This window comes from Elgaria multicarinata, chromosome 4 (genome assembly GCF_023053635.1).
Source record: "Elgaria multicarinata webbii isolate HBS135686 ecotype San Diego chromosome 4, rElgMul1.1.pri, whole genome shotgun sequence".
Classification (NCBI taxonomy): domain Eukaryota; kingdom Metazoa; phylum Chordata; class Lepidosauria; order Squamata; family Anguidae; genus Elgaria; species Elgaria multicarinata.
Genome location: NC_086174.1, coordinates 58,872,023 through 58,888,279, shown reverse-complemented (window position 1 = coordinate 58,888,279; position 16,257 = coordinate 58,872,023). Strand labels below are relative to the sequence as shown.

The following is a 16,257-nucleotide window of genomic DNA, read 5'->3' as shown; positions in this document are numbered from 1 at the left end:
GGGCTTTCTCTGCTGTGGCACCCCAGCTGTGGAATGAGCTCCCCAGAGAGGTCCGCCTGGCGCCTACACTGTACACCTTTCGTCGCCAGCTGAAGATCTTTTTATTCTCAGTATTTTAACACTTAATTTTAACTTAAATTTAAATTTTACTATTCTAATTCTGTATTTTAATCTTATATCAATTTCTGCTGTGTGGTTTTATCCTGGTTGTGCTTTTTATACTGTATTTTGTATTTGTGTTTTTAGACTGTTGGTTGTTTTATTATGGTTTTAATTTTTGTGAACCACCCAGAGAGCTTCGGCTATTGGGCAGTATAAAAATGTAATAAATAAATAAATAAGTTCATCAGTGGATTACCCTATTTACTATTACTGCTTATGATATTCATATCTTAGTGTGGTCCTATAATTGTGGCTATGCAAAACGTTCTCCTCAAGAAAAAATATTTTGCATTCATAGTAACAATAAAGGTTAAATTTGAAAAAGGCTTTGTTTTGACTACATACGTTTTTTGTTTTTGTAATTATATTACACATATCCACAAGGAAAATGCTATTTTAAGATAGAAAAGTCTAAATTCTTCTCTTAATAGGAAGGCAATTACATTAAACTCTGCACCTTGATGTCCTTTAAAATGTCCTCTATATTTTAAAATCTGCCACCACATATTCACCATAAAAACATCTAAGAAAATTCTTAGCAAATCCAAATTTCAAAACTACTTCTTTTAATAAATCCATTTTCATAACACAAAAGCTAAATATATAGAGAAAAGATTATTAGCTATGTCTTTTATTCTTCTGTCTGAAAATATTGCTTTACTTTATAAAGTATAGTGCTATTTTTGGTGGAAAGGCAGCATATTAAATAAACCCTTGTGCCTTTAATTCAAAACCTGGGAACTGATGCAAACATATAACAGAAGGACATTTTTCTGAATACAAAATGAAGAGATGAATTGGTTCAAAATTTTACTGCTTGTTTTCCTAAATTCTACTTGTTTTACTAATCCCTATAGTATAACCCAGATTGTCACCCTCTGAGAGATTAATACAATACAGCAGTGGTATGGAGGTACGCGTGCCCTCTCTTTCAGCATTAAGGTCAGGACAGAAAGAGGACACCTGCAGAATTGTACTACAATGTGATTCAACAGGGAAAGTAGCATTACTCTATTTGTAATGTTTAAATTTGTTCAACTTAGTATTATTATGATTGGGACATGTGCAGTTTTCTTATTATTCAGTTTTGTGTTTTAATTAACTATTGCTGCTTTTATATTATTATATCCTCATCTTATGACCGTAATAAATTACTTACTATCTGTAATGCTACTGGGAGCTTGATGCCATTGAGAAAAGGTAGTGCTACATCACAGCAGTAGGCAAAACAGATAACCGGAGTGGAAAGAAAATACCCAAGCAGATGAGTAGTTCAAGATCCTACTGAAGACATTACCCCATAGTCAATGTAGAATGCAAAATGCTTTATTATACTATTTCTAAAGGTCTAATGAAGACATTAACTCTGGCACTTTGCAAATCATGACTTGCAATCGGAAGCCAGCTTCTGGAAATTGCAGTCCTTTTCTCTCCCACCTGATCACAAATTTCCATCTCTTTGTCAAGCTTAACCACATCCATGTTGACACTAAACCATGGTAAATAATCAGGGTCTGCAGTTATATGAAGTGGGTTTCCAAATTGTATTTAATATTAACTATGATTGGCGTTGGTGGGAGTGCAATGTTAAATTACTGCTATGGCTCATAAGGGAAGGAAGGAGGGATTCCACGCTGAAGCCAGGCAGAGGGATGGGGAGGAGCTCAAGGCAGACTTCTGATTTGCAAACTATGGTTGCAGGGTATCAGCGTTAACATCTGAACAATTTCCACAAGTTAGCTTAGGACGTTTTCTATACTTTAAATATAGTCCATGAAAAGTGTGTGTGTGTGTGTGTGTGTGTGTGAGAGAGAGAGAGAGACCGACCACAACTACACAGTTTCACTCAGGTTTGGGACATTGAATATCTTCAAAAGGCAGTTTTGGGGAACAGGTATAGTAATTTCAACAATTCTTAATTGTTACAAAGTAACTAATTTGACTTAAATAATTTCCTTTAATGCAAGCATACCATAACTAATCTCCAAAATGAAGTATTTATGAAAGGATTATAGTGATACTGCTTAATTATGTTAAATATTCTAATTAAACATTTTACAGGTTTCAGTCACTGCTTCACAGTCTCGTGCCTAACATCCTAAAAAGACTTCTAAGTTTTTAATGTCTAAATATGCATCCAAGCCTTACAATATCACAGGAGTAAGACAGATACATCCTGCAAAACATTAAGTCTTTCTCTAGAAAAATAAGGCACCCATCACTAAACCGTATAGATTCCAGGTCACAAACACAGCCGTTCCAGACAATAAATTAATACACACTCTGATATATAGACTAAGAAATTGGGGATGATGACTCAAGAGCTTTGGCATGCTAGAATTTAATGTAGACTGGTGAATTGAATAAAACTATTAAAATATGCAGAACACCAGCATTGGGCATGTGATATATGCATTTTTAAAAAACCATAGCTCAGTGTGACAGAGCACCTGCTTTGCATGCAGAAGAACCCAGGTTCGATCCCAGGCTTCTCTAGGTAGGGCAAGGAAAGAATCCTGCCTGAAACCCTGGAGAGCCACTGCCAGTCAGTGTTCGTAATACTGTGCTATAAGGCAGCTTCTTATGTTCCATATATACACACACACACATATACTATTGTGTTTGATAACCATAGCACAAGAGCATTTAACATGGTGAGAAACAAAAGGAGGCATTTATACAATTTCTATTGTGTTTGATAATCGTAGTATGTAGTGCACTTTAACAATGAAATCCAAGTTCCTTTTGCTAACTTAGCATGCTATATTGACCAATAAGGCACAATCTGAACATAAACATGCAAAGTTACCTTTTATCAAATTATGGTATAATTTTCACCTTAAATTGCCCTATATATTTAGTTCCCCTAGATGTCAAAGATGTATGAAAAATATTAAAACCCTACAAATCCAAGACATGGGGGCGTGAGGGGTGGAGGCTGTCTGGAAGACTAGAAGACTAATAACTCACATAATAACACAATAGCTATTTTATAGTAATGGTGCAGCTTGGCTAATCATTCTTAAACTTTTTAATAATAATAACAATAACAATAATAATAAACGTATTTGTTACCTGCCTCTCCCTTTGGATCAAGGCGGGGTACAACACAAATAAAAACACCATAAAATACATACAACTAATTCAAACTTTTAAAACCAGTGCATCATTAAAAGCAGCACACCATTAAAATAGGCATCTTAAAATTCAACTGGGTAGGCCTACTGGAAGAGATCAGTCTTTATGGCTTTCTTAAATTCTGGAAGACTGTTAAATAATAAAATAATACCTCTCCATGATGTTTTGATGCAAAAAGAACCACACAAAAGCCTATAGTGTCTGCTCTGTATTTTTCAACAGTATGGTCATTACAGACACCAGATACAACCTTTGGATATAGTTGCACCCAAGATTCCCCCCCCCCCCCCACTTAAATCACAATATTTGTATATAAACATTAAAAAGTTTACTAAGTCGAAGATTATCTTTAGTTGTTTGCTCTTAGTACCTTTTATAAGTACTTTTATAAAACAGCTCCATTGCAATCCTAACTAAATGCCACCAAGGCAATGCACACTATTACGAATGAACTCAAGCCATAAAACTGAAGCAATGTAATCGGTTAACAAGTATCTCTAAACAAAACAAGGCTAACTGTGCATGGCTGCAGGTTCAACCACAAATCACTAGTGCTTTCTAAGTCATAAAACAGAATTGCTACTGGCTATTAGCTACATCAAGTGTTAAAAAAACACCCCTGAATCATGTATTCCATGTAAGAATATCTTCCGATATAAAGCTGGTGACTAACTCTATCATATAAAAATGACAAAGAGAAGAGCTCTAGAGGCATTCTATTGCTCCTGTATTCAAAATCAAGGGAATGGTAACCAAAGCTTTAATCGCATAATTACCATAGACTAGATGCACAGGGATATACTGGTTGTTTGTCATTAAGAAGTGAATCAAATAAAAAAAATGTGTGTGCATCGCAAATGTTCTTTGAAACCATCATGGCTACAAATGTACTTCTAAAATAACAATAGTTGGGACTCCCAATCTCCCCTAATTCCAACATGATAGAACATTAGGCCTTGGGCCACAGTTTCCCTAAAGTAACAGAACCAATTATTAATATTAGGAGGAACTACCAATTGAATGTAATAATATTTAGAGAGTGCTACTTTCTATGGAACAATAACGTGCATTAATCTTTATAGTTGCATCTTCAAAAACAGCATTTCTATAGTCAAAGGTTGCACATACTTATCCAAGTCCAGGGCACGTGCAAGAAAAGACAGCATGCATATTCCTGCTTCCCTTCCTACATAAGTTTTTCCAAGGTTCCCCTCTTCTCCTATAACATGTCACTTCAGTTGCTTTCTAGAATGACTCTTTTTTACTTAGTTTCACCTCCTTCCCAGCAGCTACTCAGTACAACCCAACCCAAAACCTCCATCAACAAAACATGTGAAAACATGTAAAAACTGAACTGGTGATAACATACATAATTCTCACTGTAGTTAAATATACCAATCTAAAGTAGGTACAAACTACTGCTGTAAACTGTGTAATGAACACATTACATTTCTAAAATCCAAATTGAAAAGCCCTATACATTCAGCTCTAATATTTCCCGTCCTCAAAAACACAAGTGCCTGAAAGACAAATTCACAATAATGAAGCTTCAAAATAAAAAAAACAATAAACTGCTTGATAACAAAACATGAGAACACAATGAGCCAATTCCAACATATTTTTCATGTAAATTTGCATTTAAAAATTGGTAGCACAATATTTTTAATATAAAATTGATCGATCACTCTTTCGTCTGAAAGGCACTCATACATTAATGCATTGCTGAGCGTCAATTATTCAGACAGGCCCTTAGATTAAGTCCAGCCACTTGCATATAATATCCAGATTTCAGAGGTAGAATGGCAATACAATAATTTCACCTGGATCTTCAACATGGTTATCAAAGTCTGCTAGCAAAATCAGGGAACTGCTGGCAGGATTGATATAATTACTTGATCGGATGCTTGATGATGATGCCACCATCCATAAGAATCAATTTAAAGATTGTCAATTTACAATGAAGTTAATTTCTGCATATAAAATTGTCTCTTTCCTTCTGGCAGATAACTAAGCTAAGGGAAGTCTGTGTCAGTGTCATCTCTGACAACACTTCTATGACTTATTTTGGCAGTGGGTTTTGTTTTGTTTTTAGCTTTTTCCTAATGCCTTTTCTTTCAACTATCTTTTAGCTTTCATTTCTACTCTCCACATATCCTAACTTCCCCAAGTTCAAGGAGTTCTTAACAACTATGTGTTTAACACTACAACCATGCCAACACTCAGCCCAAAATACCATTCCCAGTCATTTTCCAGTTCTCTGAGGTCTCAAAATTTCTAATTCCCCTGCATGCCTCTTTTCTCTACTTACCTCCTCACATTCTTTATCTTGTCAATCAGTCCCTCTACTTTTCTTCCAAAACTGAATTTACACTTCTATCGTTTAATATACTTTTGCAATAGCAAACCCAAGCTCCCTGATCTACCAATTCTCTCACTCTATTTGCCTTCGCTACCCCAAATGTTTTTCTTCAGCTTTCATTTCATCCTATGTCCCCTTCCCTCCTTTGATTTTTGTTAATCAGAAAACAGAAGATAACTTATCTTACACAAATTCTATATTCTTTAAAAAAATGGTGCAAGTGACCTGGACAGATAGGCCAACTGGAGAGCATCCTGATTAGAGATGTTAGGTGATGAATACATTTAGGTGATGAATACATTTCTTTTTAAGTTAAAATTTTCAGTAATCAAAGCCAACTCTGATTTGAAACTCAAGATTGCTTCCCTCATATATTTTGACTGAAAATAAAAGCCTCTTACTTTGATTTCTCCTTCTCTTCAGTTTCTAGACTGGTGTTTTGATTTTCCAGGTCTTTACTCTTCTCATCTTCTTTATATTCCATTTTGGCTTCTTCATCGTTTTCTGTTATTCTTAATTCCTTTTCATGTTCAGTGTAAGATTCTGGAAAAGCTTTTTTGCTTGCCTAAGAGATATAAAAATACTGCTGTAGCTTACAAGTGTTAAAGAAACTTTGAAGTCATGGGGAAAACATATTTTTCCTTTTCTGTGGGGAAAAACCCATGACATTTTGGGGAAAACTATAAAATTGTGTTATTGTTATTTTATTTACACCCTGCTCTTCCTCACAGCAGCTTTCTTATCAAACCTAGATTTACTGTATTACTCTAAAAACAAGAAATGTATTATTTATAGTGTAGTACATAAAAATGTATTGTATATTTATGTATTTTTTTCCAAATGAAAATCATGTAACTATGGTTTGATATGAAGTTGGAAGCTGTTGCACCCTAACAGCACAACACATGTTTACTCAGAAATTTTACTCACAGGTAAATGAGTACCATATTTAGCCTTGGGAAGCTAATTATGTTAGGCTTGCCAATTAGAAAAACTGGACTAAAATAAAATTTGAAAATAGAAACCAATAACATTATAGCACTCGAAAGGCCATTTTTATTAGCTCGGCTTTGAAATATCTTTGTATGACCATGCAAAACCTCCTATGTTTGGTGGGGAAATGCCCATAAAGTAATTTCAATAACAAGCGCTAAGAGTGCTGCTTGTTTAGCATTCAGTTAAATGAAGCCACAACCCAGGGCCGGATTAAGGTCAGCTGATGTTAAACACAGCCCAATAAAGGTGCTCCCTTGGCCCTTCCATTGCTTAGCCAGTAAGACATTCAATAAGTGCTGAAGGTGAAATAAGACATTAAAAACTCAGTTTTCTTTAATATATTTACTATATTAAATATAAACTGTTTTTATTATATTTATTTAACACTAAATAACGGCAAGCAATATAGTTACTTATAACTAGGGCAACAGAAAAAAAATACAAAGAATATGCTGCTAGGCCCTTTCTATGAATCTGGAATTCCTTAAAATTAGATGGCTACAGCTATGGTACCAGTACTCTGTGGTGCCCCCCTTCCCTTGGTGCCCTAAGCACCTACTTATATTGCTTAAAGGTTAATCCAGGACTGCCACAATCCCATCATCATAGTACTGCTTTGGATCCAAAGCAATAATAACAACAACAACAACAACAACAACAACAACAACAACAATAGATTTTAAAAACTGCTTTGAATAGTATCTCACTCATTCTAAGAGATAAAGTACTTAATAAAACTTTCCCCCTCCCCCACTCCAATTCCCCACGCAAATGTTGTCCCCCCCCCCCCCACAATTTTGAGCCTCTGAAAAAGACAAACGTTTTTTCTTGAATCTTCCCATGTTTCTCTTGGACTTTACATCTGTATGTGAAGTTGAAGTTTGGAACCCTTCTCACTATTAGATCTGCTTGTGTGGAAGGTCTCCAGTGTGTAGCAGTCTGGAGCTTTACCTAGAAAGGGTTCTATTTGTAAGGACCCAATATGGTGCTTTTTCTTGAATAATTCCTGTAGTGCTGTTTCAGTGGGTCTAATGTATCATTACAAGGATAGACTTTTCTTGAACTAGAAAGAAATCAGCTGGTATGGAGCACAGTTTTTCTTCCGTTATATTGCTGTCATCATTAATACTGTACATTATTTGCTGTTGTTATCAAGCAATCATGCTGCGATATGAATAAATGGGACTGTTCGCATGAGACAACAGCCCACCGTGGGTTATTTAACCCATGGTGAGGCTGCAGGATGGGTACAGCCATGAATATGCAATCCTGCTTGGGGTTTGTCATGTTGTGTGAACCCAGAAAATGTGGGTTAAGCAAGGGTTAACCAACCCTCACATAATCCACAGTCTGTTTCAGGGATATGAGAGGATTGTTTAATGCTTGAGGAACCCACGCGTGCTAGTTTGGCATGACATGACAACCCCCAAATGGGGGTTGCTTATTCAACTTTGTGCACCGCAGCTTGTCATGGTTTAAATAACCCATGACAGGTCACAGTATGTTGTTTGAACATGATCACATCTTATAAGTTTTAAATAGAAATCGTAACTGCAAGGATTTTATGGAATCTTATTCAGGCACCCAAACAATTTCAAATTTTAAAAGCTGTGTATTTAGCTTCTCTAGTGTTTTCAATTCGTGTTATGTTGTATTCAAGATAAAAACATCAATCTTTACTGTCTATCATAGAACTGTGATACTGGACCAAGTCTAAAATCCTTAAAAACTAATTATTATTATTATTATTATTATTATTATTATTATTATTTATTCGTTACCCGCCTCTCCCTCTGGATCGAGGCGGGGTACAACATGAATGCAAACATCATATAACTAATTAAAACAGCCAGTGCCAGCAGTGGGGTCAGAGAGCCAAGCTGGATTGGAAAAACAGGAGAGGAAATTTAATTTGTTGGCTCTGCTACAGTCCTGATGTAATTGAGGGTAGAGGCTGTGTCTGCTATTTGCTCTGGGAGGAAAGTTTCCATTGTGATTCCAGTATTTTATTTCAGCCTAAACAGAACTTTTGTTGGCCCTTTGCCTAGTAAATCCTCCAAAGATCCATTCAAGTTAATCAGGACCACAACAGGCTGTGATCCTGTTAACTCTGCCATTAATACTTTGACAAATGTAGTAAGATGAACAGATAGTACCTCAATACTAGAATAAAACAGGTTACCATATAGAATAAAACATGTTACAGTCACAATACCAATAGCATGTAGAGATACCGGAATGTCAGCTCTTACCAAAGAGGAGGATTTCTCCATTTCTTTTCTTTCATTTTCATTCTCAGTTGGTGCAATTTGCTGCTTCATAACTGTTGTATCATCAACTTTTTCTTCGGTTTCCACTTTTATTTCTTTTATATTTAGCTCAGCTTCTTCATGCTTTTTCACATCTTTTTCATGGTCTTTACAGGGCTTGCTTGCTACTTTCTCTGGTAATGCCATTTTAAATTCAACATTAGCTGATGTGCAGTACTCTTCAAAGCCATAGAGGTATCTAAAAGATGACAGCAACATGCAAATGTCAGTTAGCACTGGTTTTCTATATGAGGCAACTACTCTCTTTAGAATATAAATTAATTCGCCAAATAATAATGTTTCAAGATTGATTTGTTAAAAACTTGGTACCAATAGAAAATATATATAAACTCTTAGGATGTTATCTTTAAGCTGTTATACTCATGAAATTATTTTTAGCTAAATTATTTTATACCTCTTTAAACCTATTGATTTCACTAGAACCTACTTCCAGGCAAATAGGCTTCAGACAGCAGTTTAAGAGTAGTAAAGGCTAGAAATGTGTATATATGTTTTAAAACACTGGAGTGAAAAAGCATTTCATGTGATAAATGTGTCCACTAGGATAAAAGTTTTTATTTTCAATAATAACAGATATAGATCAGAATTATACTATGCTCATTTTGGCTGAGATGAAGAATTCCTCTTTTGAGTGCAAAAAATGAAACACTAAATACACTGAATTACTTACTTTTTGTAAGCACATTTAACATTATATCCAGCAGCAGAGTTCAAGACTGGGATCCCAAGATCCTGGTACACTTGTTTCCAGACTGCACCACTTTCAATCTATAAAACAGAATGAAAATTGTTATCTCAATTAACAAACTTAATGTTTATTTTTAAATTAATGATTCTGTGCGGATTAAATTTTTTAAAAATTCTGAAATTAAAGGGCCTAAAATTGCAAGAAAAAAATTAGATGCATGAAACAATTCCTCAAGCAACAGTATATTGTTTTATACTAAACTACAATTGCATTTCAAGATTCAAGCCCTATTCCAACATTCTTTAAATGTGTACAGATCCACTTCCATCTGCTCTCCCCTCAGGTCTAGTACAGATATATACACTAGGTATAACATTTACAGTGTCTATCATGTGAACAATCAGATGCATCTGGAACCAATAAAGTGCAATCTATAGCTGGCAACATCAGAAGGTAAAAATTATGCAATATTGAGCTTCTGTACACTGTAGTGTACCTGTGGCAGATGCCACACATTATGTCCAATGAGCTAGTGGGTTCACCAATGGACATAACAGGTAAAGGCAAGGCTGGACTGAGCCACACACAATCCCATTGCAACTGCGAAGAAACAAAACAGCCCACGATTTTGTATTAATTTTGGTTTTCAGATATTATGGGGTTAAATTAATTGTGTGTGTTTATGCGCGTGCACACGTGCACACACATGTCAGTTTCAGAAAAAAGGATTAATAGTTTATTGGTCAATAGTTTAGCTCGAATGTAAGGGTCAGGAAGTTTGCTCAGGAATCCAGGAGATTATGAAGGTCAACTGAAGATTGGGGGAGGGGGGAGAGAGAAAAGTATTAACTCAAGAAATAGAAGACTAGCTTGCAGAAATGAAGAAGAAACTACATTCCTGATTGCTTGGGATTGGAGAGAATAAAAACTAATTTTAAGAGATAAAAGTCTAAGATGAAAAGGAAGAGAAGCAGAAAGAGAAGGAAGGAAAGAAGCCTAGAATCCAAGAGGAAAGAGTTGAAACTGCTGGAGCTGGAGAACTGATTGAGAGAGCTGAACCAATGGCAGTAAGATATTGCTTGGATAAGAGATATGAATAAATAGGGACACAGTCTAGTTAAGTTAGCTGGATGGATTTATCCCTATTGCTCATATGGTTCTTTGTATTGTGTGTGTGAATATATATCCAATCAGATTTTAAAATGTATTCCTCAGACATTTTTCTTCACTAAAATTTTAAACATTATTTAAAACTTTGTGATCTCTTCTTTTAGGAGGTGGAATTTACTCGCTCCATCTCTAATAGCCAAACTACACACTACCTTTGAGGCTGGTCTGATGGAGGAAGCCAGAGAAATACAGATTTCCACTTGGTGGCAATGGAACAGGCTACAGGAAGAAGGGCAAAAAGAAACATGGCCACACTATTTTGGCTGTTTTCCCTTTCATTCATGGAATGGGTGTTACTGATCTGATAGTAACTATGGAGGCGTTGCCAGTTCAAGACTACACCATTGCATGTAGATACACATATCTAAATTATGTGGGAATAGTGCTTCAGTGGGTCACAGTCTAGATTGTGACCGTCTTTAAAAGAAAACTTGATGAGGTTCATAAAGAAGCAAAAAATGGCTATCTACAGCAGTTTGAGACAAATTTAAGAACACATGATCCTATTTATAGAATCCTTCCTTCTTCCTCCCAGCTTATTATTCCATTCAAGACAAATAATTCCAACTTTTTGGTTTCAGTTTTGGTAGCAGGGGAAGGAAGCTGAAGGAGCTGAAAACATTTAAGAGGCAAAATATCTGAATACCTTTCAAAATAATCTCCAAAATTTCAGGAATAAAGATAATATACCCAGGTGTCAATAATAACACCTGCTACAGAAGACTTCCCCAACTTGGTGCTCTCCAGATGTTTTGGGGAATTCCAAGCATTCCTGACCATTAGCCATTCTGGCTGGAGTTGATGGAAGTTGGCTTCATAATCATCCGAAGGGCACCAGTTTGGCAAAGACTGTGTTATGGTAAGTATATCTGCCCTGCCCTGTGGTGAACATGATAACCAGCCAATCTTCAATCCCCAGCTTCTCCAGATAGGGCAAAGAAAGAATCCTGCCTGAAACTCTGGAGAGCCACTGCCAGGACTGGGCTAGATGGACCAGGTGTAAGGCAGTTTCCTGTGTTCCTATCTTGGGAACAGTCCAGATTGTAAATCATGTGTCTAAATGTGAAGTGGCATACATTGGCCCAGTTCGCATGTAGCAATAATTCCTGAGCTGCTTAACACATGAATTGCTGTGGGGTCCACATACCCATCACTTCTGCTTTCAGTCAACCAATCAACAATCCAGAGTTCCAGGTTTGGACATCACGATAACAACCAGGAATGCGTGTTCCTGGATTGTTGATTAAAAATGGAAGCAAGGACTAGCCTAATGAAAATCGCCTAGAAACTTAATCTGTGATTTCATTAATACTGAATACATTATTGTAGTAGGAGTAGGACAGCACTTTAGCTTCAGTTTTAAGTACCACTTAGTGATCAGTTTACTATTTTAGACAATTAGCACTACCCGGTGAGGCCTGTTTCATATGTTGTGCTGACGGCATGGTTCCCACTGTAATACAAATGTGTGTATGCAGTTCAGTGTGGTAAGTCACTTCCACTTCATTTGGATCGTATTTAACCACATTTATAGTACCTTTCCCCAAAGGCTACTGTCAATTTGCAGATCATTCTTTCCATAGACATATGAGCAAGTTCCATCTTGTCAGCTGAGTTATACATCCATGAAAAGTCACCTAGAATCCTTCCACTATAAGCCTTGAATATTAAATATCTAGATTTAGCCCCGAATATGGTTCAAAAATGTAAGTGTCTTCTGCCTTTTCAATAAACCTGCAAACGGATGGGCATAATTTCTATACAACCCTGGGGCAAATGACATATTATTTATCCACCCGGTAAATATTTTTAGAATTTCAACAAGAGCAAATGAGCCACATAAAAGTTCCTTGGGGGCTATATGCACTTCACATTGTTCAGCCATTTGACATTTAATTGTAGCAAGCATTAAGAAAAAGTAAACCTAGAAGTAACATGTTTTGAAAGTTGTAACTATTTTCTCAGTAACTAGAATGCATTATTGAAGTAGGAGTAGGACAGCACTGCAGCTTCAACTTTAAATACTAAGTAACTGCATAGAGATATCTTTTGATATGGTGTTATATAAATGAATTCAATTAATTTAATTTAAACAAATACATAGAGCAATGTACGTTATCAGATATGCATTCTATCATCTATTTGCTTAAAAATTTTAATGAAAGAATTGGGAATATATTTCCTTGTATGACAGTTTAATTACGTTACATGCAATAAGGGACTCCCCACACATTTTCAAATAAATCTTTGCTATCATAAGGGCAACCAATTCACTTTACAAACAAAAAATATGAAAGTTTATATTCTCAGGAAGCTCTGTATACATTACGAAATTTTGAGTTTTTGCTGTTCTTACAGGAAATCACAGAATGCATAGAACCCTGCTAATATCTCCAAACACTGCAAATCAAAACTTCATTGTGTAGATAGTAAGAAGACACATGTGTTAGCTTAGGTCACAACTCTTAGGACTCCTTTATCCACTAGTTTTTCTTTTCCATGCATAAAAAAATGTACCTTGTAAAATTTCATTGGCAGATTGGTTTGTTTGTTTTTGCCCTAGATACTTCATTGCCGCCATAAAAGGATGATCTGTTAACCAAATACTACATCAAGTGCATCCTTTTTTCATGAAGAAGAATCTCAGCATTGGGGTGGGGGTGGGGGAGACCTAGTATGTCAAGTAGACCTAAGAGCTGTGTCCATGTCATCTTCTACACATCTCTTTCCATAGATGTTTTAAAGCTGCACTAATAACTTTTCTTCAGACTGAAATTCTTTCTACCCTGATTTATAGTACTTACATTATCAAATCCTCCAAGCTTATGTACAAGTCTGAATAATTTGAAGAGATTCAAGTTTCTGTATCCAAGTACAGGTCGCTTATTAATAGGAGTCCCTGTGAAAGAAAGTATTTTGAAGTGTGGCTTTTTAGCTTTGCAAGGAAAACTCCTCATATTGACTTTAATGCATATAAATCAACTCAGAGTTTCAATCTCACAAACAGATTATGCCACACATATGCTGCACATATTAACTCAGAAGCAATTCCAAACATTTTCAAGAGGATTTACACCCAGTAAGCATGCACAGAACTGCAACCACAGGCTCATCTTCCTAGTTAACAATCACGTTAACTGAGCTCAAATAAGAGAGTTTTTTTAAAAAAAGATAAATTTCCGCCAAATAATTAGAAAAGCCATTTTCAAATATGTGTGGGCTCCTAAAGTGGCAAAAGTAGTGTAAAGGAACACAAAGACTTAACTGATATAAAGTCTTTCAAAAATTGTTGAATTAATTCAACTCAAATTTCTTTCCAAATAATTTCAATTTGCCTTATGACTACTAAGAGGCAGTTGGGCAAAATGCCGTTCTAATGCAATTCAAGACTATAATGTATTGAATCACCAATATTTATCCTACAATAATTTTTATTTTCAGGTTTGTACAACATGTAACTCACCAATCTGACTCACACAGCCTACCAGCCATGTATTAGAGCCACCAGGGGCTTAAATAAACCTCCTGTTTTAGCTGTCTGCTTGAGATTGCAAGAAACGGTGTAAAGTCAAGCACTTTGCTATTTGGTTTTGACGGGCTACAAGTTGTGCAGGCCTATTGTATTTTTGGATTATACAGACACACACAAAATGTTTATTTCGGTCTGTTGATTTTTTAAGCACTGTGTTTTGGTGCTGTTCTTAAATTATTATACTGTTATTTATTATTGTATTATTATATTTTATACGGAATACAAATGGTAGCAATCAATCAACCAATAATGGATTTAATACATAGGTAATCATGGGCTATATCATATACAAATTATTTTTTACTGATAAGGTATGCATTTTAATAGCTATGAACACTCTTTTTAAAAGGAACAACTTTCAACTGACAAAAATGAAAAAAGACAGGGCTGTACTACGTTCTTGTACATTAAAACAAACTATACAATAATCATAATAAAATGCTCACCCCTATCTTCCATGAATTTATAGAGCTGTTGTAGGAAGTTCTCTCTTTCCTCAGGAAAGGGTTCTACTTCTTCCTAATTTAAATAATGTAATAAGGAGAGGAAATGTTAACATACCCTGTTAGCCATGCAACTGTTATCTAAAAAAACTAGCTCAGGGAATTAAATGTATATTTTAGAAGGAGGTTCAGTCATTATCATAGAATGCTTCAATTTTTTAAACTCTAAAATCGAATGTAACTTCTATATCTTTAAACTAGTAACTCTTATTTTTATGTTTATTTTATTGCAAAATATTCACAGAGCTTCAATGTGGGAAGACATAGAAGATTTAATACATACAGCACAATCCTATGCTTATCTGCTCAGAAATAAAGCCCTTTGAGTTCAATGGATTTTCTCCCAAGAAAGTTATTATAGCAGGGATGCAGCGCTCAGGCCAAATGTGGTCCACAGAGAGTCGCAATCTAGCCCGCAGAGGTTCCGTCTGAGGCCCTATAGCCTTTCCCAGGCCCTGTTCCCAGTCAGGGGAAAAATCCCCACTGTTGGAGGAGCAACTCCTCTGAGCACGGACCGAGTCCCTTTCCCCATGCCTCTCTCTCTGCAAAATGGGTTGCCCATGTGATTTGGGGAACAGCCTTTAGGGAGAACACAAAAAATTCTGGTGTATCGGATTTCAGTGTTGAACTGCTGCTACTATCAAAGCTTTAATTAAATTATAGATAGCCAATCTCAATTGACATGTTACCTGTGAATTGATTAAAACAGTCAACTGGAAATTAAATTTTCTCTCCAAAGACAAAATATCCTACTGTGGAAATGGCAGGTTTTTTTGCCCAGAAAACCAACTCCAGTTTATACCAACACATATTAGGCAACTGACATTTTTATTGAAGTTCCTCATATATTTTAGCAGCATTTTCAAGGTCACTGTGCGTGTGTTTGTGCCTAATTTTTCTTTTTTTATGCTGATTTCTTCTTTCCTTAACTTTTGTAGACTGGAAAACCAACTCTAATAAAAATTTAGAAAATCAGCAAGTGCTGCACTCTTTGGACATCACTATGATGCAATGTAGAGGAAGTATTTAGGAAAGCACTATGCTAATATTAAGGTAAAGATTTTTATCAAGTCGCTGCTGACTGAAATGTGCAGCTTGCAGATCAGGGTAGAATACACAATGGATCATTTCAGAACAGCAGTATGTGATTTAGTCCCCCATCCCCAGCTATGCATCTGCTGCTAGTTCAAAGCCCAAACTCAATGACTACTTATTGATTTGATGAAATTTATGAATTCCTTACATAAAAAAGAAATCCCTAAGTGACATACAAACAGTACAAAATAAAACCATAATTAAATAGTGTATACAACTTGGAAGAAACACTGGCTGGGTTCACACCCACACTCAAGGCTGAGTATGAATTGAGAGTACATTGT

At 35.8% G+C, this 16,257-nt stretch overlaps 1 protein-coding gene across 4 annotated transcripts in view; it reads right to left on the bottom strand.

The window, feature by feature from the left end:
• The window catches only part of ARID4B (AT-rich interaction domain 4B), a 107,093-nt gene that overhangs the window by 22,403 nt on the left and 68,433 nt on the right, over nucleotides 1-16,257 (bottom strand). For all 4 annotated transcript variants that reach the window (XM_063124351.1, XM_063124354.1, XM_063124355.1 and 1 more), the window contains exons 12-16: nucleotides 14,822-14,890; nucleotides 13,648-13,742; nucleotides 9,656-9,753; nucleotides 8,908-9,163; nucleotides 6,061-6,224 (exon numbers count right to left, since the gene is read on the bottom strand). In XM_063124351.1, coding sequence (XP_062980421.1) covers nucleotides 6,061-6,224; nucleotides 8,908-9,163; nucleotides 9,656-9,753; nucleotides 13,648-13,742; nucleotides 14,822-14,890 — 682 coding nt within the window. The remainder of the gene's footprint in view (nucleotides 1-6,060; nucleotides 6,225-8,907; nucleotides 9,164-9,655; nucleotides 9,754-13,647; nucleotides 13,743-14,821; nucleotides 14,891-16,257) is intronic.